The sequence below is a fragment of the Motacilla alba genome, chromosome 5 (assembly GCF_015832195.1).
Source record: "Motacilla alba alba isolate MOTALB_02 chromosome 5, Motacilla_alba_V1.0_pri, whole genome shotgun sequence".
Lineage (NCBI taxonomy): Eukaryota > Metazoa > Chordata > Aves > Passeriformes > Motacillidae > Motacilla > Motacilla alba.
In genome coordinates, this window is record NC_052020.1 from 26,549,511 (window position 1) to 26,572,171 (window position 22,661).

The following is a 22,661-nucleotide window of genomic DNA, read 5'->3' on the forward strand; positions in this document are numbered from 1 at the left end:
TATTTTGAGCTCTATGGACAAGGCTCAGGAGTGGCATTGGGCCATCATCTGCCTCCATGCTTATTGTATTGTTGCAGCACAGGGGTATGCCTGAAAACCAGGGCTGTGTTAAGCAGCACATGCATAATTCAGATACCAGCACTGCCCCTCTGAATTCAGAGCTGAATGAGAAATGGCCACAGTAAGAAAGGAAGCTCAGGATCCCCTGCTAGCATTGCACCTTGTGCTGGCACATGTTGAGTGGTGTTTGCCGTAGGTGCTCTATCCAGTGCCAGCAGGAGTTCTGGAGCTGAAGCTCATGAACTTGAGGCCGGAGCAGCATAAGCTCTTCCAGAGAAGTGTTGAAGGAAGCCATAGGAGAAGCCAATGCTAATGTCCATGTGTGCCTTCCTCAGGGTGTTCTACAAGGTGAAGAGCCGCAGTGCTCACATGAAGAGCCATGCGGAGCAGGAGAAGAAGGCGGCGGCGCTGAAGCAGCAAGAGAAGGAGGCGGCAGCGGCAGCAGCAGCTCGCAGCCAGGCCCAGCAGGAAGAGAGCAGTGACAGCGGGAGCAGCAGCAGCGGGAGCAGCAGCGCCAGCTCGGATGAAGATGGAGAAATATAGCAGCAGACCAGAAGTGGAGGGAGTAGCAAGGCTGGACCCAACCTCCCTCTCGGTGGTCTCACTTTTTTTTGCTTGCACTTTTCTTACCTGAACTATCTGGTTTTGGTTTCAGTGCTGCCATTTTGTCATGCCACATGTTCCACTTCACCTTGCCAGTACTGACCAGGCCAAAATGGTGGATAACAAGATTTGTTTCAACTTGGATTTTTTTTTTAAAGACTGATAAGATTTCTATTCTATTTATAATGATCCGAGGTACATAATAGAACAATGTCACCTGCAGTGGAAGTAAGTTCTCTCAGGTCAGTCAGACCTTTCTTTTTGTTCTTGTCAGGAATCATGGTAGTAGGACTCTTGGATATAAAGATTTCCAGACTGGAGCAAGAAAATGAAGCTCTACTCTGAGCTAAGTGTATCCAGTTACTGTGACACTGGTGATTTCTAGTTATTTCCTTTCTCAGTAAGTTCTTCTTTTTATTCTTTCCTGCCTTTCATTCTGAGCAGTTATTCAGGCAGACAAGTTTTGTGGAAAGATGGTGTGCACTTTTGACCTCTGTTTCACAAAAATGAAAAGCAGGATGAGCAAGACACTCTTCTTCCTTTTGAGAAGAAGTTTTATTTTTCAAATGGAAGCCTGAGGTCAGTTATCTTATGGCATTAAGAACATAGTAATGGACATAAACGTATCCTGTGGGATAAGAGTAGCCACAGGCCTTGCAGATTGTCTCATCTTGGAAAACAAAATAGTCAGCCTTTGATTAACTTAAAGGAGTCTGGGCTTCACAAGTGCAATTTGAAATGAAAATTGCTGGGTTTGAATTTACATAGATGGGAGCGAGTTTGTTTAGTGAAAATGAACCCAGATCTTCTTGTGTGCTATATTGTTAGCAACTCAAAAATGGGAGGAATGGAGTCTCATCTCCAGCAGTCATCCCTCTGTGAATGCTTTTACCTCTCAATATCCTCTTCTGTCTCTAGCAGCCCTCATTTACTCCTTGAAATTGCCATCATCCGGCTTTTCTGGCAGGGCCCTCGTTTCCCAGGCAGTTGCTGTCAGACAGTATGTACAGGAGAAGCTTGTCACCTATTTGCACACCAGTGGCGGGGCAGTGCTGCCTGCTGGGTTGTCCTGCTATGAGCTGTTCTCTTTGCTGAAAGGCTGACTCTTCCTTCAGAACTGACACAAGCTAGTAGCCCAAAAAGTCTAGCCACCAAAAGCTGCTGGTGAAAGAGAGTTGAGAAGAAGTGGCCCAGGTGACAAATGTTAAATTCATACTGTACATCGTTATAGCCCACATTTATCATTATTTTGTAAGGATGCAGAGAATCATTTGTGCTTCATGGCCAGCTGCTGCCATCCTGTAGCCTGGCTGCCCAGCTTCCTCCCTCCATCCAGTGCTTAGTAGCAGCAGTGATCCCCAGCTGCTCAGGTGCTGGCACTGTGTCAGACCAGACCGTACTGAAGGAGCTGATCGCTCCAGCCTTCCCCAGCAGGAATCCAGGAGATGATATTGTACGTGAACTACTGAGTGTGCCTGATTGGCAGATTTTTAAAATTTTAATCTTGACCCTTCCAGCTGCTAAATAAATTCCTGGTTAACTACAGAAAGAGGCTATAACTCCAACATGTCGTCTGTCAGTCTTCTTGTCCTGTAGTTTTATGCACCCATGATGGCTTCACTCTTTTGTTTGGGAGGCTTTGTACAGAGTTTGCTTTGACATATCTATGCCTTTGCATAGGATCCTTTTTCTGAATAGCAGAAACAGTTACTACTCTTACAAAATCAGGAGGAACATCATTAAGGACTGCACTCTTTGTAAAGCTGACACTTTCACCTGTAAGCGTTCAATTTTCTGTCAAGATTTTATTTTTCATTCCTATCAAAACCGGGGCTCCTTTCAGCATTTGGATGACTGTTCCATGTTCCTACATTGTATGGATCTTGTTGACTAACCAAGAAGCACATGGCATATTGTGAACTGTTCAAATAATTAAAAAACTGCAAAGAACTAAAAGCTGCTTTTTTAAAAAGAAGCTTAGGCAAATCAGTCTTCCTCTTAAGGATTTCAGTGTTGATTTTTATCTTTTTTTCTTTTAGAAATTGGGGGGAATGCTTGTCTGCCATTATCTTAGGGCCCTTGGAGAGAACAGAAGCTTTAGCACACTATGTCAGGAGAACAGTAGGTGAGGCAAGCATTATTACAGTCTTCCAAAGGCCATATCGTTCACTGATTCTCCCTATTTTAGGAAACTGATAGAATTTTTCCTCTTGTCAAGGACAAGCTGTTGAAGTGCTGGTTAGAACAAATCAGAGATTTTTTTTTTTACTTGCATAAAAATGTTGTGTATATTATGTACTGATTCCAGTACTGGTTGTTTCTCTCCCACCCTGCTGGAGTTTAAGTAGAACGGAACAGGAAAACTGGACATAGTCTGTTACTGGAAGAAAATCAGAAAAGGGCTTTTCTGAGGATAACCTCTGTAACAGCTGTGGGTTAGCAGGGCTGACCACAATCAGGCAAATGTGCTAAGTAAGTGGCGTCAAGTTGGAATGTCTCTGAGCATACTTCCAAATTGCTAGTAGCCACCAGAAGACTTCTTTTCTGGCATGGTAGTTAGTAAAACAGCTCGTCCAAGTGTCATCTTAAAAGACAAACAAGGAAACCAAGCCTTCTATTCACTGGCTTACAGAAGGAGTTTGGAATTGATCCTGCATTTCAATTAGAGCTTGCCTACTAGCAAAAGGTGGTAGAGAATTTTTTTTAAAAAAAGAACAAAACCAAAACCCAAACAACCAACCCCCAATTTCTGTGGACAAAGTATTTAAAAATGGAATTTGTCTAATCTGGAATGAGTTATGTTCCTACTCTTTGTGGGGGAAAATAACTTGAGTGGCTCTTTACTGCAGCACAGTGTTAATTTAAGTTTGTGTTATTCCAGTTGAGATTTTAAAAAACCCATCCCAAACAAACAAAACTCTTCTCAATGTTCTGTTGATATGTCTGTTTTAAAACTCCATGCTCATTATTTCCCATCGTTTAAGGGCCTATTGATTGATCCCCATTTAGTGTTAGGGTTTGTTGCTAATTTAGAAAACAGGCAGAAGCAAGTCATTAACTTGAACAAGGTGTCTCTTCGCTTTGAAGAACAAATGGGAACAAATATTTATAGAATGCAATTCTATAAATGTGTACTAATAGATTTGCCTTTTACAGTGCAAGATCAGGCTTCAGGTGGTCATATACCCTATAGTCAGATGGCTGTATTTCAGATCATTACCTACTTGAGTCTTGATGCCAGCACTGGGCATCATGGAGATGCAGTGACAGGTCATGTTTGCCCTGATCACATACTTCTGCCTGTGCTTCTGCCTGCCCTTTACAGATAGATTCAGTCTTTCAGGTTTGTGATCTGCATGGGATAGCATCTGAGTTTTGTAAGACTATGTGTGTATGTAATTACTAGATAGATGCATGCACTTGTGATGCATATCTGATATAGCTGCAGGTGTTTTGCAGTCTAGCTGCAAGAACCATTCTGCATTTTAATTTATTTGATGTTTGTTCTTTTACTGATAGAGGTGATGGTATCAGAGAGAACTTAGCTCTGTAAGTTGAAGGCCTACAGAATTTCACTCAGCTGTGCAGGACCATGTCATTTTGCTGGTTAGAAAGAGGTAGGGATGTAGCTGCTTAAAGGCAGGGCAAAGATAGAAATTCAGAAGCTTAAAGGTAACTCATCTGTTAAACCCATTGTAGATAAAGTCCAATTTAACTAAAAATACTCTGATTTATCAAGCTGAGGCTTTTGGTCATTTTTGCCATTACAACAAGCTTAGATTAAAATCAACACTTTTCAGAAAAACTGTTTCTTAAATCACAAACCTGAGCTTTCTCACTCTCTGCAGTTACACACTTCTTAATTCTCTTTCAGGCAGTGGACTAGAAGGTTCCTACAGATGCATACTGTATTTTAGAGAAATGGGAGTAGGAAGGACTATAAGCATAGGAGTCTTGCTTTCATACAATGGCACATTTAGTCCAATGCTTACCAGAAACCTTATTCTAATACACATTTTCCCACACAAACTTTCTCCCTGCTTTATCTTCTGATGTATGTCTGGAAGTTTATAAAGCTTTAAAGAGACAGAGAAGTGAGTCTACAAATCATGTTTGTTTTCTGGAGGGGGGTAAGTTTCTATGTAAATTTGTCACTTGGGTTCAGCTGCTTTACTTTCCCTCCTCTCCTGTGTCATATGTTAGGAAGACGCAAACTTTAAATCCCAAGCTGTCTAAGGATCTTTCTTTCCAAGACTAAGATTCCACTGACAGCTGAGCCTGAAAAAACCCTTAACTTCTCCAGATTAGAAAACAACATATATTTTTATAGAAATGTAATTGTGTATTTTAAAAAAGTTTCCTGCAGCTTCTCCACCTGTATTTTTCCCCTTGTAGCTCAGATTTGATATAAACTTTTTGTGTTCATTCTTTTTATGTTCTGTTTTTAAATTTGTAGTCAAAGCTTTGGTGTACTGTACAGGAGCAGTCAGCCTTTGTAATTACTGTATAAATGCTTTATAATAAAGTATATTACTTTTGTTTTAACAAGTGAGCAGACACTTCTTTTTGTGTGTCTGCTGCCTAGGGCACCTTTTAAAAGACTGTTACATGTTTAAAATGTACATATATAAATATATTTACCTGTTGCTGTACAGTTGTGATAGACTGGACTGAATTTATTTTTTGTGTGCTTTTTTATAAAATATTAATACACTAAAGGAAATCTTGCAGATGTGATTGTAATGTACTATGTAACTTATTTACTTAATATCCTCTATATATCTAAAAAACCTTTTATTAAATGAGGTTAAAAAAAACCAACAGTCTCTTAGCTGAGTTTCTTCTCTTTCTGAGTCTCTTAGTTTCTTAATAGTATGAGGGAGTGGCCTGGGGCTTGTGCAGGCTGTGATGCACAGGAGGCTGCCCAGGTCCTTCTGTCCCGAGTCCTTCTGGCTGGTCTGCTCTCTCTTCATACTCACCTGTGTTTCCCACAGCAGCCCTAGAGGCTGTTTCTCACCTTCCCCCGAGACATAAGCCTGCAGTGTATTTTATGTCTTACATCCAAGAAAGGAACTGGCACCTGTGGCTGTAGGAGCCCAGAGAAATCTGCAGCTCCACTGCTTTAGAGGAGTGTTGATGGGATGTGTGTTCCCCTCCAAGCCAAGCACCCTCACAGAAAGACAGCAACAACCTTGACAGTGTGCTAGGAATTCCTGGGGAATAGTGCTAGGTCTGCTGTGCTGTAAGTAAGGCCAGTGGGATTCTGACACTACCTGAAATGCCTACAAAGACCATGGGCAAGGCAAAGACATCGTGGAGCAACTCAGTACCTGATGGGCCTGCATCAGATGTGAATTCTGCAGTGGCTTCAGTTGTAGATCACATTGTATCACACTTTTCAGTGATAAAGTTTGAAAAAACTTTTAATAAATACTGTCTTAAAGGCACTTATCTATTACCTGAATCTGAGGGGAGGATTTAACAGGTTTTGTTACACAGCATGTATTTTGTTTCTTCTGGCAGCAGTTGGGTCTCTCCGTGTGGATTTTAAATACGCTTCCATCTATCCTCTAAACATCTTCCTTCTGTTTTGGTACTTGGCCTTTTAGTTAAGGACCTGTGGGCATGATGTCTTTAAAAGCTACAAGTGCTACATAAAGCAGATGGCAGAAATGTGTACCAGTGCCCGACTGGTCTCCTGTGAGATTGCACTTGGGTTCTAAGGCAGCACGCCTGTTAATTTATGCTGACCTTTTCATTTCAATATTTTTGGCAAAGCTGGCAGGAGAAAGACTCGGCCCAAGACATGAAAACACTGTTTTTTTCAGCTCAGTGTAGAGGTCCTTGCTTTAGTGTATCCCTGTGCCTGTGGTAGTTGGATCAGCAATAGCATTGGGAGAAAAAAGTATTTTGCTTGGTGTGTGAAGAGACAGGGAACACCGAAGCCTTCACTTGAGATAACAGACCAGGATTTTAAAGCTTTAAGTCATGCATTTGCCTCCCTGGCAAAGCCAGCTGGCAAAAGTGCTGAAGTTTAGTACTTTCACTAAAACTGAGGCTGTGCAAACAAACCTTGGACTATCAAAAAACCCACACATTTTGTGCAATTTGGGTTCTGTCTTTTTTTAACTGCTGGATCTAAGCCCAGGCTTTTGGAAGTTATTTCAGCTACTGAAAGAAACCTTATAAAGCATTTTAGTGACTAGTAAGCTTTGAGTTGGTGGTGCTGTGAGAAGTTCTGCAGTAACTCCCTATATGCTTTCTAAATAGCATTACAACCATCACTGTAGGATGCTGCTCTTGTCATTATTGAGACTAACTACTGTGGACTGTGAGGTAGGAAGAGTTTTCTTTATATCAGAGTTTTGAAATTACATTTCAGTGACATGGTCTGCTGAAGGCTGAAGTTTCTATTAGAGAAGCCTTTTAAGCCCAGACAGTTAGCCTTCCCTGTCTGGGCTTAATGGAACAGATTGTATATTACTCTTAATAGAATTTAAATACAAAGTGAATTAGTAATATTTCAGTTGTACTGAAGAAAGACCAGCCATTTCTCTACTTACCTTGATATTTTTCCACATATACCAGTAGTAGACTTTTCTCTTAGGACCTAAGAACAAATTCTGACAACCAACGTCTTAAAAGATTGAAAAATATTTATGTATCAGATGACAACAATCACAATATATCAGCATTTTTAAAGCCTTAAGTTATTTTCTGTTCTAAAATATAGAGGCAATAAGGAACAGTATTTACATGCTATCATACTCTAAATACATTGCTTCCTGAGCAGCCAGGAAAGTTTAATGAGAACGAAATTTAGTTTCCAAATACTTTTCACAAGCTGAACTATTTCATTACACATCAGCCAAAGACATTTGTATAAAATAAGGTTATATTATTTTTGAACAAGTTTTACAGAATAACATTTATTAACATAGGTCTAAATAATTTAAACACAGCAAATTTAACGGCTTTTCATGCTACAAAATTACTGTATAAAAAAGATTGCCAAAGGGGATGTTAAAAGTGCTCTCTTACTTGGAAGTTTTTCTAGATGAGCCTACTTCTACTGTAAACTGAGTCATCTGCTGGTTCTCAGGTCTCTTCTGTCATTTTTCCATCAGTTCTCAATAATCACTGCATACATCAATCAGCTCTTCGAAGACAGGTAAGTGTGCCAACAAGCAAGCAAAAAACCTAGCTAGTTCCTACCACTAATTTAATTTTAGGATATTTCTCTAAGGAATGAAGTGGATGCTAGTCCTCTGTAACTTCACTGGGAAAAGCAGAATTCCACATGGCTTGCACATTAAATATGGGTGCCCTTTTCATTCATGAATAATAGTATACTTACTGCTTCACTGGATGTGGTGTGACAGGAACAGCAGAGTGCACAAGTGAAAGCCAGGCCTTCCAGCATCTCACTCTAATGTCCCTGTGGGTGCACAGGCCAAGGTGTCACTGTCACCTTACACAAAATATCGCGTAGCACCACCAATATACAAACCAGCTGTTGTAATTCTACCACCTCCCTATATCTTCCATCACATCCAGTGCCTAATTTTAAAGTGCAAATTAAAAAATTTAGGGCAACTTTACTTTGGAGGAGAAAAAGTCTGAGGTTGTTTTGTTCTTGAGAGTCATCATGACTCATTAGGCAAAGCAAGATAAAGTGAAGCTACCAGCTTTGAGACAAAGCATCTCCTGATAAACAAAAGCCACAGTCAATTATTTTCTTACTGTATTGTTTCAATGAGACTGACACATAGTTTTTATCAGAAGGGTTTTAAATTATTATCTAAGACTAGATGCTCCCTTCCTTCAATAATGTTTTTTTTCCCTTTTTTTGGTGGTATTTATAATGCAGCCCCCAAAGAAAAGAACTAGAGAATTTGTGCCATTTCATCTGTGGAAAGCACCAATGCCAGTGGGCCACACAATCCCCCCAGCTCTACCACCACCTACAATAGTTTTGGACTGATCCCTGTAGGTGTAGCTTCTACTGATCACTTACAAGAGCCAGGAACTGCTCTTATCCCTCACAACTTGTCAATGGATCTGTGTTTCACTTCAATCATTACAACATAGTCAGAACACTAAGTTTCTATTCTGCTCTCAGAATGCCCCAATATAGACAAGGTAGAGTATTTGCTGTGCCTAATGCAACCTTCAGAAATGTACAGACTTAGGCCATATTTAAAGAATCAACCAGCAGGATTACTTGGCGTTGGACTGTGCTCGCCACTCCCTTTTCCTCCTGTCACAGTCATGTGTGGAGCTAACCCAGCCATACACACCACTTGCAGCTGTGCTGGGAGAGACCAGCTCCACAGCTTCAATCACTTTTCTTCATGGCCAAGCACTAGGAGAAGAGCACCACGTGGTCTATTCTGAAAATGTCTCCAAACACAGAGATGAATTTGGCATTTCTGCTAGTTGGGAACATTCAGAAGGCAAGTTTTGAGTCAGTCAAGCTCTGGCTCACATGAGCCACACTTTGACTGCAGTGGTCAAGGGCACAGCCAATGCCCTGTGAGCCCCCCCAGCAGATGGGGCCAGCAGGGCCTAAGTGTGCCACGGGCTCTGTACTGCCCAAGCACACCCACCTTGCCAAGAGTGGTTGGCTGCAAGTGAACAGAGTGGCTTGGCTTAAAAGATGTGTGAAATGACTCATGACTGTAGACACTCCTCCATGGTGCTTCTTGGTCAATGCTGCCTTTACTCATGATAAAGCTAGAATACTTCTAAAGAAATAACAAACCAAAGTTGTCTAAACCCAGTGAACTAACTAACTAAAAAAGTAGTTTCTGGTAAAGAGAACAGCTGCCTGGAAATAGTTTGTGCTGGGTGAAGAATGTCCAGAGTTTTTGCCATTGTGCTCTTGACTTACTTTTAGTAACGGATCCAAATCAAACTCAAACCTCTTCAGCAAATGCCACCTTAAATCAGAATGCTTTAGAATTCCTCCAGTAATCACAGATTAAGTAGCAATATATTTAAACTAAACTGTGATTGTCTTGTAATAATTTACTTCACAGTGTTCACTTAGAAACTGATTAGAGAATTGCCCACTAAATTATACCTGGAGCTTGAGATCTGTACCACTGTTGCCTGGGCCAATTCTGCCATTTCGTCTCTGAACTTGGCTTCCAAGATTTCTACTCCTGCCACATCTTCACGAACAAAATAACTAAGAGTGCCATTCTGACCCCATCCTTCTATGCCTGGGCTGGAACCAGCAGATATTCTTGTTGTCACTTCAATTTTAAAAAAAAAGATGGTACCACAAATTAGAAGAAAAGCTTGTTAAAAACCAAAAAGGAACTGCAGAAAAATCTACTCAGGTGACTCCATCTATTCTTCAAAGAGAAGAAGAAAAACTGCACTATTGGCATCCTACAGTGGAATCAGGTATGTCTTCATTGTTGTTTAATGCTTTTCACTAGAAATAGCCACATAAAGGGGCTTTACTAAAACTGGTTACCCTGCAATATAGCACATTCAGTACCTCTTCAATACTTCTTTTTACCAATTCCCTCATCTCATCTCATCTCATCTCATCTCATCTCATCTCATCTCATCTCATCTCATCATCTCATCTCATCTCATCCTCATTTCTCATCCCATCTCATCTCACTGTCCCCACTAACTACATATACTTTTTTCTCACTGCTTAGTATCCCCAAAATCAAAATTTTCTGTCGTTGAGCCCAAGTCTTCTGTTTACTGTGAGTTTCTCGTTACTATCAGCCTCCTTAGTTACAGGAAGATTCCAGAGCTGAGAAGGGTTATGTCCACCAGTGACCCAATGCAGCCAGAAACCAGCTGTAGGCTGATAGGCCACATATTCCAATCTAAAATAATGTCTTAGTAAGAGACAAAACCCAAAGTTAGCACGTATTTTAGTCTTACAGAAACCATGCAATGAATTCCCACTGCCTCTTAAAAATAAATAAATATATAAGTTATACATGGCCTTCTAAGCAATGCAGTTGAGTTCTAATGTGAGAAGCCCATTTCAAGACTTAAGGCCAGGAACAAGTGCTCATCAGACCAATACCTTTTTCTGTGCGTATGCAACTACTGGGCCTGTTTGGCATAACACTTCAAGGAATGAAAAGGCAAACTCACATGTTAAAAATATTGAGTGAGTCCCATGACAAAATTAAACACAACAAAGCTCCTCAGGTGTCTCTAAACCACATTATTCTTCTGGCCTCAGAGTTTCCAATTCAGTGTTGGCCAGCAGCACCAAATGAGCTAAAATGGTTCTTTTATAACCCAAGAGTGAACAACAAGCACCACTAATCAGGAATTAAAAATAGCTATGTATTAATTTAAATAAAGATCTCTTGCTAGCCAAACAGCAGGTAAATTCAGCTCCACTAGTTTCTACAGAAGGTGTCATAAGCTTGACAAAACCAGTGTGAGCAATTTTTGGTAACTAACTCTTTGGGTGAGAGACTGTGGAGATAAGCTGGTCTTTTAAAAACTGCCCAAAGATTTTCTTCAAAACAAATATTTTTATAAAAGTTTATGTGCAAAGCTATCTGGAGTTACTTTAATAATTTAATACCCAATAAGAAAGTGTCATCAGTTTCCTCCTTCTGCCCCTTCTGCTCCTTCTACTCCTTCTGCTCCTTCTGCTCCTTCTTCCTCTTCTCCTTTAACAACTAAGGTACCTAGGAGAAAAAAAAAAATAGGGAAAGAAGAAGAGGAAGACATAGTTAATGATGATCTACCTGAAATTACGATCTTATCTGAATTATGAATTATGATCTTATCTGTCCTGTTGGAAAGAGTCAAGAGTTGTATTTCCTGCCTGTTTCTAACCAACCTGAACTTCTGCATACCTCAACTGGTCTTAACTAGAAAAGCCTTCAACTTATGGGCTCCTCGGTTGGATGTTTTTCCAACCTCTTGGGTAACAGGGAACAAAAAGGTACTGAAGTATGGTCTGCAGAGATCAGCCTCACTTGGTCTCCAGGAAATGCACCAAGTCAGTTCAACTGCTAATAACCAATCAGCACATCACCCTTCTCTTGTGGGGCCCCTACTTTGTGCTGCCTTTTCCAGGACATATATGCCCAAGTTTTAGTGTGGTTAATAAGTGTAACCTTATACTACACCAAGGGCACTTTTTGCCCACAAATATGTGTCCCATTCCTTTTTTTGTTTTACATACTAAACTTTTCCTATTACAACAGCAAATGGACCACTGCAGGCCATCCTTCCTAGCAGTGCAATTTTCTCATTGGGCTTCCACTTTCTAATAATTTTTTTTTACTGCAATTGATCTGGTTTTAGATAGAGTCTGGTAATAGACTTCCCATCCACCACTCCCCACAGTGAAGCTGTCTCCTCTTGTTGACATGCCTTCACTCTTCCCTTCCCTTCCCGCTGTTATTCTGACTCTATGTTAGTGTAACCACTCCTGCTCTCCCCTTCATTGCTTTAGTACACAGGGGGTAATAGTGAACAGCTAACATCTCCATTGACAGGAATTAGCATATTTCAAAATAGATTTCAAATTATCTAATTTTTAGTCCCTAAATGGTTGAATATCTTTTCATACCAGTGTCTTAAATAGGAGAGGACAGCTCACGAATTGAGGCTTAATGCAGTAATGGATGGGGATGTTCAGGCATTTAGGAAATTTGCATGCAGATTTGAAAATTTGCCCTTGCATCAAAAGCAAACCAGAGCATATATATCCCTGTCTATCTCCATTATCTCATGTCATCTCTTCTGTTGGGAAAACTGTAATTCAACTTGGCAGATGAAAGCCTTGTTAACTTATTTAATGCTAAATCATTCCATTCCCTATTAGGTATTTGATGAAACTACTTGGGTTACTACAAAATAATGCCCAACTGTAGGTTGCAAGACCACTTGGATTTAGCACTCCTAAATCCATCAGGCACCACAGCCAGGATCTCGGTAACTACTTCTGAATAACTCTGAAGAGGAAGGAGGAATATTAATTTCATGGGCACACAAATGAATCTCTGAGGTTATGTTTAATTTTCTGTGGTTGTCTTTATATTAAGCTTTTAGCTCACCCCAGCTGCCTCTTGCCCCAAACTCACCATCCAGCTTTTTCAGCTTGGGTACCCGTTTGGTTGCTTCTTCAATCCAACTGTTTTGATCAGCGGCAAATTTCTCTTGTAGTGGATTGCCTACAAACACCAGCTCCTCTAGTACTGGCAGCTCTGCCAGCCTCACAAACTCTGCTGCAACCACAAAGGTGAAAACACCAACCAGATTGTGGAACATGGAAAGTACATCTGCACCACAGCTTCCTTTCACACTCAGCGCAAACATAAAGAGCATGGGATACAACAGGAGAGGGACTGCTTGGGCTCTAACTGGTGTCAGGTTAAAGAACAGGGATGTGCTTTAAAAGAGGTTGGAAAAAGATTATTCAAAGGATGAACTTAGTTGGACTTAAAAGTTAAATTCAATATTCTAACTATTTTTACTCTCTTGCATGAGTAGATGTTTAGGGATTTTGCACATGTCTGCAGGCTGGTCAGTTACAATCAAAGCTCCATGAGATGCAGCACTATTTTTCACTTGGTGACTTAACTCATGCATTCACCACAGTACAGAAGTCTCTACAGAGTAGAGATGCGTGGCTTACCCCAGTCTTTCACCAAATTATTTGACATATAAAGAACTTTCAGTTTCTTCATTACACGGATACCCCTCAGTTTCTCAATTAAGTTGTATGAGATCCACAGCTCCTCTAAAGTTTCAGCAACTGCCTCCTGGAAAATGACAGGACTACTCAGATAAGCAGAAGTACATCTTTCTTGTTATTCATACTCTTTCTTCACCTTCTACAGGTGACGTCATGTGAGAAAATACTAAGGTATATTGATCCTCATTTCCTTTTAAGCAGGTCCCTAATTATTAGGCATGGCAAATATTCAAAGGCAAAGTTATATATGCAAATATATGTAAGGAGGACAGAAATCACTATATTAAAATAAAACAAGACGTAGCTGGCTGCAGTAATTCTTAAGGCATAGGGGCAGAGGAGACAAATCTGCCTACTTGTGCACTGCAAGCATGTGTGAAGAGAATCCAATTCAACAACTGCTTTGGAAGGGATGTTACACAGTGTGAAAGCATTATTCATTCTGGTATATTTGTATCTGCTGGCCAGAAATCACTTTCCTAATTCTCTCAAAATTGAGGGGTTTTTTTAAGCCAGTCATTACACATTAACTCTGCCTTTCACACTTGAGAAATATGGCATCTCTGAAGGTGAGAACAGCTTTGAGGGGAAACTGTATCTCTTGAGAAAGAATTTATATAATCATTTTAAAAATACTGATTGAAAAAAACTATTCTTCTGGCCTGAATTAAAATGTAACAAAATTGATCCAATTTTTTCCTTAACTAATTTTCCCCTACTAGGTAGACTCAGTCCTGCCACCATCAACTCTAAAGCCATACTGTTTCAGGTGCCCGTTAACATAAAAGGGACTGACTCTGAGGAAGTGTGTTTTTACAGGACTGCTGGTATTTGTATTAAAGAAGCACACAGTATCTTCAGGTAGAAAATTCTGCATGCAAAAAGTCTGCAGGAATTATATTGATGTAAAGCCAGCAGAATTTAAATGGTTTTACAGATAGACAGCAATTTTCAAATAGAAGTTCTGATTATCTTTATTAAAGACAAGAAAATCTCTCTTCCTAAAATTTTTCAGTGTAGTAAATTAAGGTAGAAAAATTTCCAAACATTAAGAGAATTTGAACTGAAAAAAGTGAACAGCTATCTGAAAATTCAGAAGCAATGTGTAAGAGTGTGAAGAGATGATAGCAAAAGGAGAATATAAAAGGTTAGTGCCTAACCTTTTATTCACTTAATTTTATTGAATTCAGCAAAGACTTGTATGAACACAGGGAAATTACCCCATATTCTATTTTGTTAGTGAAGTATTGATACTAAAAAGCACATACCAATCCATTCAAGTTCTTTATGTTATTTCTTCCCAAAGACAGAATCCTCAAATTTTCTGCAATAAATAAAAAGAGAAGTCTCAGTAATAAACAGGGTTTCTTTAAAATAAGAAGATGCTGTAAGTCAGGTAAAATGCCATATTCTGCTTACAAACTGCACTCTGAACAGGCTGCCTTAAGAAAGAACGACCTAACAGAAACAAAACCTCCTGACCTAAACAGATCAACAGGAATTGATGTAGGGGAAAGCTCAGAAATACACTCATGAATACAAAGCTGCTCATGTATAGGTTACCTAGTTGAAATTCAGTTTTGATAGATACTGAACAAAAATTATTATTTCACCTTGCACCTGAACTCTAACTGACTTTCTTCTTTGGATCTTCCATAATTCATATCCCTTCTTCTCCAGGCAAAAGTGGTTCTGATCTTATTTTAAGGCAGCAGATTTGGTTTCTATACTACAGACAGCATATAAAGCTGCCTTACAGATACCTGATAACAGACATTCAACTTAGTTCTAGTTTGTCTGGCTTTAGCATCAAATACTTGGTATAGAGTGGATGTTTTGAATCTACATTAATATAAATATTTAAGATGCTTTAACAGCTTTTAATGTTTTGTACCACTAAAAAAATTCATAAGTTTCACTTCTATGTGTAACTGCCTAATTATTTTTTCTTATGATAGTTACTCAATTGAAGTATTAGAGAACAGTTATTTGGAAAGACTACTGGATTATTTTCCCCTGACTAGTATTTTCAAATCTTTTGAACTCTGAGCTTATTATGCAAAGAAATAAGATAATTAAACTCTTTAGCAGATCTCTTGGTGTGCAGTTGGAAAGGATGAGATTCCAGGTTCCTTATCTATCCAGCTGGCATTTTAATAGGAACAGAAAAGCCTGGAAGCTCCACTTCAAAACCTGCAGCTCTTTGCTAGCCTCATGCCACAGTCAAAGTGTTGAGGACAGACCATTAAGACTTCTGTTCCAAAGTCAGTAACCCAAGAGTTTCAGACAGGTGTCCAAGAAAGAGAAGCTCTACTTCTAGGCAGGTGGCACATCCATTTATAAAGTATGAACAAAATGAAACCAAGTACATCCAATCCTCTGGAAAGTGGAATGACATTTTGTCCATCCAGGTCTACAACACTCAAACCTCACTGCAACCAATAATGCATTTGCAGAGTTGTTGAACTGCAGAGTGTCTCCATCAGGAGCATGGAAAATGGTCATTGCATCACTCTAGAACTGATTAGGTGTTGAATAGCACAGCAAGGCTCATGGGAAGGTACTGAAGTGCTTACTGAATGGAATTTTTTGATTGTTGCACTGTGAGACAACTGTCCAGGCTAGTGCAAGGATACCTGCTGCAATACACCACTGCTGCTCAGCATGCATTCTCCAGTAAGACTGGTCATTTTAAAGGTCACTTGTAATGTTCTATGAGGAGGGAATAAAAAAGGATAATAACAGGTATAAATAAAGCTGGACCACGTCACAAATGATAGCATGTCTCCTAGCCAAGCAACTAGAAAACAAACACAATGGACAGCTGGCTTGTCACTTACTTAGGTTGTTCAAGTTGGCGATTCTGTCAATGCAGTTTGTAGACAGTGATAGTTTCCTTTAAAAGAAAGAATAATCAATTCACAGTATATAAGGGATCACTACACTGGAAGAGTTCAATGTCCCAACACCACTGCATTAGAAATAATTATATGTTCTTGTCACATTAGATGGTAAACAAACTGGATATGTAACAGACTCAAAATATCCTCAAACCATTAAAATTTCTTCAACTTTATTTAGTTTCTGGGAAAGTACCATGAATTACTTACATTAAATACTGGATTACCTTTTGATGCCTAGCCTTATGAAGTGCGTGGATGTTTATTTCTGAAATTACTCTAATCTCTTTCTGAAAGTCCTGCTCAAATTGCCTCTTTTTTTCCCATGAATTTTAGAGTGGATCATAAATGTGCCATTTAGCTGATAGACTCCAAACACAAATCTATAATTATATACTGATAAACAGTATATAATTTTTCTGGGGACAAATATTAATACAGAATCTACCCTAACACCTTCTGAGTTAAGTTACAGGGGTCTTTGAATTAAAAAGGGCAATTGTGTGCAGAAAGAGAAGCTCGGTTAAGAAAAAAGAAGAGAAAGTTGCTACTTTGAAGACCCCACTGAACACAGTAAACACATATTTGCAGTGGACAGCAGAAAAGCTGAAAGAAAGAGAGGAGAATATTTTGTTTCCAACATGTTTTTAATTGAACTTACTCGCAGTTAACAAGAGCGGAGAGAGCGCCATCCATCTTTTCCACAGGAGGAACCTGCCCATACAGTTTCACTTCTTTTGCCTCTGAGGCCTTCTGGCCACTTTTCTCTTCCTAAAGAAAAGAGAAGGTGAGGAAGAGACTCACTGCTACATGCAACTACCAAAAACTACTACACTAAAATAATTACTCTAAAAGTGAATAATATAGAAAGAATTCCAGTATACTACTGGAAGGAGAAAGCCTTTTGAGTACTGTTATCAAGATTCCTGCTAGTGTAGAATAAAAAGGGTAAAGCTAGCTTATTTTCAAGGTATCAAAATAACTTACACATTACATATGCCAGTTTTTAAAAGTTGTGTAACACTTGAGCAATTTAATAAAGGAGTCATCTGCCACAAGGAATGGAGAATAGACTGAAGGCTAAAATTCTGGATTAAGGTATTTCCATGGAGACTGACATACAGAAACCTCAGCTAGGGCCAACCTAGATCAGAAGCAGATTTAAAAGTTCTCCTTCTCACTTCATCCAGAAATCTCAGAACTCATGCCCAGCTCACAACACAAACTGAATACAAGGGAGTGTGTTTTGGGGGAGAACTTCAACAGATTCACAGCATTAAAAATCTAAAAAAAAAAAAAAATATTCTAATTAGCCATTAAGAAAGAGTGGGAGAAGATGTCACACTTTAAAGAATACAGCAAAAGACAGATTTCCTATTTACAACCTGTTGATAATTCAGAGCCTTGGAAAAATGGATGTAACTTCGGTATTTAGGTTTATTAAAAAATACGGTCAATTAAAGCTTTTAAAATTCTGAAGTGATGGCAATTATTGACTAACCACTTGGAAGGAGTATCTGTTTAGAGAGTAGCAGCAGTTTTGACAGCTGCCTCCCTGACAGCACAAAGGGAGCATTTTGTCAGTTCACTCAGTGTTCAGTACAAGGACTGGAGATCCATTAACAAAGGAGAAATCTTGGCACTTTCAAAACAAGGACTCCTGTTTTCTCCTCCGTTTCATGCATCTACTGAAAAGAGAGATAGCTGAGTGTGCCCCAGTTTATATGGCTACTTTGTAATTAAGTTAATCATATCCCATAAGTCTTTCAGTATCCCACAGCAGAACATTATTTTTCCTCTTATGCACCCAAAATACTTCAGAAAACTTAATTTAATTTTTAAAAAATCATGTTGTCTTGCACACATATTTATATTCCAGTTTCTGTCCAAATGCAATGTGACAGTATTTTTACTCAAAATTAGTGATTTAGCAAATAAGCACATAAGATGTTTTGCTGGAATATGGTGATACATGTTCAAACAAAGTAACTATATTAATGTGAAACTTCCATTTTCTTTTCTAAGAACAGTACTGTATCTGTTTGTATTTACACTCACTTTGTAATCTATGAGCTGGTACCAACAAATAAAAATACATTTTTCCTTAAAAACATGAAAGGGAGAGAGCTTCCAACACAGACTGGGGCCAGCAGTGAGCTCACAGCAGTGAGCACCTTCAGGAAGACAATTCATCCGGATTGCCAAGTACTTCTGGAAGCAGCTACACAGCCACAATATGCCACAGAGAAAATATAGGTAGAACAGACATGATTTTATAAGAACAGGTAAAATGCTTGCCAAGTTGAAGCTGCTTTGATTTCAAGTTGCTTTGATTTAACTAATGTCACCCTGACTGTAGGGCATAGGTAAACCCTTATGCCAAAGGGAAGAAAAACATTCGGAATGCAACACAACACCAAATGCAATTGTACAAGTCACATGGACCCAGATTAGGAAGAATAAAAGGAAGATTTAGACCCACCCCTAATAACTTGAACAGAAAAGCAAATTCAGCACGTTATGCCTAATGTTAATGGAAACTCACTGACACAGACGGATTCTAAGAGACATGTGACAGAGGAGCAAATGAAAATTAAATCTGTTAAAAGGAAACATGGAGCTAAAGTTCTGGAAGGCAGAAAAAGTGAGAGAGGAAAAGCAAACTATTTTTATACACAGTTCATACCTCTACTAATGCTAATGTCTGGAATTGTTGCATTCTAGCTCTTACTAGGAGAGCAGCAGTGAAGTTTGTGGGATATACCAACATAACTGGAAAACCTCTGGAATACTGAAGGTACTAAAGAATGATAAAACTCAAAATGGAAGTAATCTTCAGTTACAGGTTAGTACCTTGAGCTTCTGGCTTCCAAGTGTACCTACCCATGCTATCACATCCAGATCTTCCAGAGGGCAAAGCATTTATAAATCATTGCTCTAGCAGCTGGCCAGAATTAGCAGGAAAGCATATGTACACCCAACAGCACATCTGTGCCTTCATCTAAAATTCAGAGACTGGGGAAAGATTCTCACTGGTTTTAGTGGACACTGAACCTGACCCTTGAGCATCCTACATCATCATTTGACATTACATCCCCATCCTTGCCAATACACAGCTTTTTGGAAGACCAGGTCAGCCACAACCAGACAAATGAGCTTCTGTATTCACAGAGTACTTTGAGAAGAAAAAAACCCAAGAAACTCATTCTGAGTTAAGCTTTGCACAATGTGAGGGACTATAAGTCAAAAGACATGTAGAAGATTCTCTGAATTCAGTACAGTGAGAATTTCATACTTGTTTATTCTGTGGGAAAAACTGCACTTGGGTAAAGTGAACAGAGCATAATTAAAAGAAAATACATCCCCAGCTTTGGATTTCTTTGTGACTTCAGGCCAATGCATATCCAGCAGAACAAGGCAGGAGGGCAAAACAGACTAATCTTTAGCAGTTGTATCAATTTAACAGGAACATACAGAAAGTCCAACAGAATGTACTATACAACAACAACAACAGTAATCATCATTTTACTTTGTGAAACTTGTTAAAGCAGATATTTCATGCAAACATATTTCTTACAATGTTTGAAAAACAAAATTAGCTGAATACAGTCAAACCTCATGCCGCTAGACACTGTTCTAGTTCTTACCCATCTGGCTAGAGCTTCTTTGATGGTCGTTGCTTTTGCCTAAAAGTGAAACAAACTTAAGTGAACATTCATTGAATTTTTAAGTGGCTTGTTCACTGCAAATCTATTTCCTCTTCCTTCCCTCTCCCTATCTTGCTTGTTTGCCCTTCTTCCACCACTTGCCTGTATTATCTTGGGTCAGCCAAGTCAAAGAATTTGGAACCCCCCAGTATTCTGTAATTTTGTTTTCTGGGGTACTTTGCTTCATTTTCAGAAGCAAACAATGGGCTTAATGTCAGGACATTATCCTCGTGATCTTACTCTCTGTTCCATGGCACATTCATTATTAGCTTTTATGGTGAAATTCAATGTAAAGGCATAAGAAGTCACTGCATTGAAAATTGTGGTCTAATGCTCTTAAACCATCACACTTTCTATTGTGCATTAGCAGCTTCCTGTCTGAAAGCGAGCCTGTGACCAGAAAATTATACAGCCTCCTAAAATTCACTGAAGAAAATGAGGTACATCTTGCCAAAACTCAAGAGCAATCTGGATTATATATATTTGGGGTTTCTTTCCAATTGTTTTGCATTGAGTTACACCATGTGATGTGAAAACATGCATTATTCAGTTTGGAAAAACCTGAGAGCCACTTCTAAAGGCTTTTTAAGGACTGACCCACTGACCAACTTTCTGTTGTCACTAACTCTTACTTTTTCACCTCACATCAGAGTCTCAGTGAAACCACATAAAGATATCCAAAACAGTAGTATATAAACAACATGTTTAATGCTTCTCTAAACATTAAACATATTCCAAGATGTCTTTTGGATTAAAAAGGTTTCAGAGATCAATCTTTTACAAACAGTGATCAACAGCCTTCTTATCTCTGCTGATTTGGTGAAAACATGGATATCAGCACGGCAGGTTATCTGGAGAGCACATAGCAGGGACTTCATTTTCTTTGAGATGCACTTGAAATTTCTGTAGGTAAATCAGAGTATCTTCTGCCACAGGAGGTTACTTAAGGGAAACTTCCTCCAAGAAGCTTATCTGCAGGGTTCTTCTACCTGCTTATTGAACAATTTTCTACAGGTATTTAGACTAAAAAAGTCATAATACTTTATTTTAAAATACTCAAAAGGCCAAGTGATCAGTGGTCACCCTGAAGAGTCACCATCAACATGGCAGGAACAAGAAACAGAATCTCGGAAGGGGAAAAATAATCACACCTGCACAAGTAATAGTTGTAACAAAAGATGTATTCCTCCCCCTCCCCCGCAAACCATAGCAGCTGGACACATAGTATCTACAAAATTTAGACCCTCAGGAAAAAGGAAAACAGCGACACTTCGCCTTTATTTGCAGACATTTATTTGTATTTAAAATAGATGAAATCGGGATTGCACAGCACCAGATACCAAGCTAATCGCTGTAGCGATCACCGATACTGCCGCCTTAAAACCACGTACTAACGGAGGTTTGGGAGTTGGTGAGTCCCTTCTTTCCTCGCTTCTCCCCGAAATCCCCCTTTCCCAAGGCACAGCAGCAGGCCACCGGCCCCCGCCTCAGCCGCCGCCCCGAGCCCCGCGCTGCCTCCCGGACGGCTCTCGCCGAGCCCGGGCTGCTCGGCGGGACCCGGCCCCGCAGGGCTCCGCGCCGCCACCGCCGGCCCGGGGGCCGCTCCGACCCCCGCCGCCGGGCCCCGGCGCCGCCCCGGCCGCAGGACTCACCATGGTGCCGTGGATACCGCGAACGCTCCGGTTGCTACGGGCGCGGGGAACGCCCCGCCCGGAACTCGCGTAGCGGCGGCGGCCCGCGGCGCCTTGTGGGACCGGCGGCGCCGGCCCCGGCCTTGGCGCGGCCCGGCGCGGGGCTCACGGCCCGGCCGGGGAGCTGGGGAGCCCCAGCTGCGAGGGCCCCCGGCTATGACCGGTGCAGCTCATCCAGCCCCCGAGCACTCGTCTTAATGGAATGTGATGGGCGTTTGGCCTGGCAAAGAATTAACTGTGGCGGGTTCCGGGCTCCTCAGTACAAGAGGAGCCACTGGAGAGGGGCCAATGGAGAGCCACAAAGATGGTGAGGGGTCTGGAGTCTCTCTGGTGAGGAGAGACTGCGGGACCTTGGCCTGTTTCGTCTACCGAAGAGGAGAGCTCACCAATAGATACAAGTGTCTCAAAGGTGGGTGCCAAGAGGACGGTGCCAGACTCTTTTCAGGGGTGCCCAGTGACAGGACGAGGAGAAACGGCCTTAAGCTGAAACATGAGAAGTTCCACCTCAAGGTGAAGAAGAACCTCTGTACTGAGGGTAGCAGAGCACTGGAATAGGCTGTCCAAGGTGTCTCCCTCTGGAGACACTCCAAATCCACCTGGACGCATTCCTGTGTAACTTGCTCTAGGTGACCCTGCCTTAGCAGGAGAATTGGACTAGGTGATCTCCAAACCCTAACAATTCTGTGAATGTAAACCAATATAAATAACGTGGCTGTAACTAAGGCCATAATCAGGCACTCAGTTTAATACACACTTCAGGAAATAGCTGCACATTCTGCAGAGTGCCTGCAATGCCTCTTGCATCCGCAGCTAGCATTGTAAATATACAAAATGTAGTAAATATACAAAATGCCTGGTTTTCAACAGGTCCTTCTATTAATTATTTTTTCCAGGAAACCCTGATTGACAAAAAGGCTCTTTGCAGTAAAATACATTGTTTTTAATTTTTCTCCTTTTAAAACAAAGTATCATACACTTTTCCAAACAAATGCTT

General features: G+C 40.3%; 2 protein-coding genes across 8 annotated transcripts in view; one reads left to right on the forward strand and one right to left on the reverse strand.

The window, feature by feature from the left end:
• Nucleotides 1-5,472, forward strand: part of MIDEAS (mitotic deacetylase associated SANT domain protein) — a 54,479-nt gene extending 49,007 nt beyond the window's left edge. For all 3 annotated transcript variants that reach the window (XM_038136901.1, XM_038136903.1, XM_038136904.1), the window contains exon 13: nucleotides 396-5,472. In XM_038136901.1, coding sequence (XP_037992829.1) covers nucleotides 396-603 — 208 coding nt within the window. In that variant the 3' untranslated portion in view covers nucleotides 604-5,472. The remainder of the gene's footprint in view (nucleotides 1-395) is intronic.
• On the reverse strand, nucleotides 3,374-22,439 carry DNAL1 (dynein axonemal light chain 1). Of its 5 annotated transcripts, XM_038136908.1 has the most exons (9): nucleotides 21,629-22,439; nucleotides 19,917-19,955; nucleotides 16,931-17,040; nucleotides 16,210-16,265; nucleotides 14,638-14,693; nucleotides 13,310-13,436; nucleotides 12,756-12,899; nucleotides 11,243-11,348; nucleotides 3,374-8,101 (listed from the first exon to the last, which is right to left on the reverse strand). In XM_038136908.1, exons 1-8 carry the CDS (start codon nucleotides 21,629-21,631, stop codon nucleotides 11,260-11,262), a joined length of 624 nt encoding a protein of 207 aa, XP_037992836.1. In that variant the 5' UTR covers nucleotides 21,632-22,439; the 3' UTR covers nucleotides 3,374-8,101; nucleotides 11,243-11,259. The 5 variants fall into 5 exon arrangements, with proteins under 5 accessions (XP_037992836.1, XP_037992838.1, XP_037992837.1 ...); XM_038136910.1 differs by having other exon boundaries at nucleotides 3,374-11,348; nucleotides 12,756-12,845; XM_038136909.1 differs by having other exon boundaries at nucleotides 3,374-11,348; nucleotides 12,756-12,896.
• Between the last annotated feature and the right edge of the window lie 222 nt (nucleotides 22,440-22,661).

Bases quoted from the DNA above. Each gene is read 5' to 3' on its own strand.
- DNAL1 (XM_038136908.1), bottom strand. The intron at 16,266-16,930 runs GTAAGTTCAATT...TTTCTTTTAAAG, and splicing joins TCCGCTCTTGTTAACTGCGA to GAAACTATCACTGTCTACAA. The intron at 11,349-12,755 runs GTGAGTTTGGGG...TTTTTCTCCTAG, and splicing joins CAAGCTGAAAAAGCTGGATG to GTACCTTAGTTGTTAAAGGA.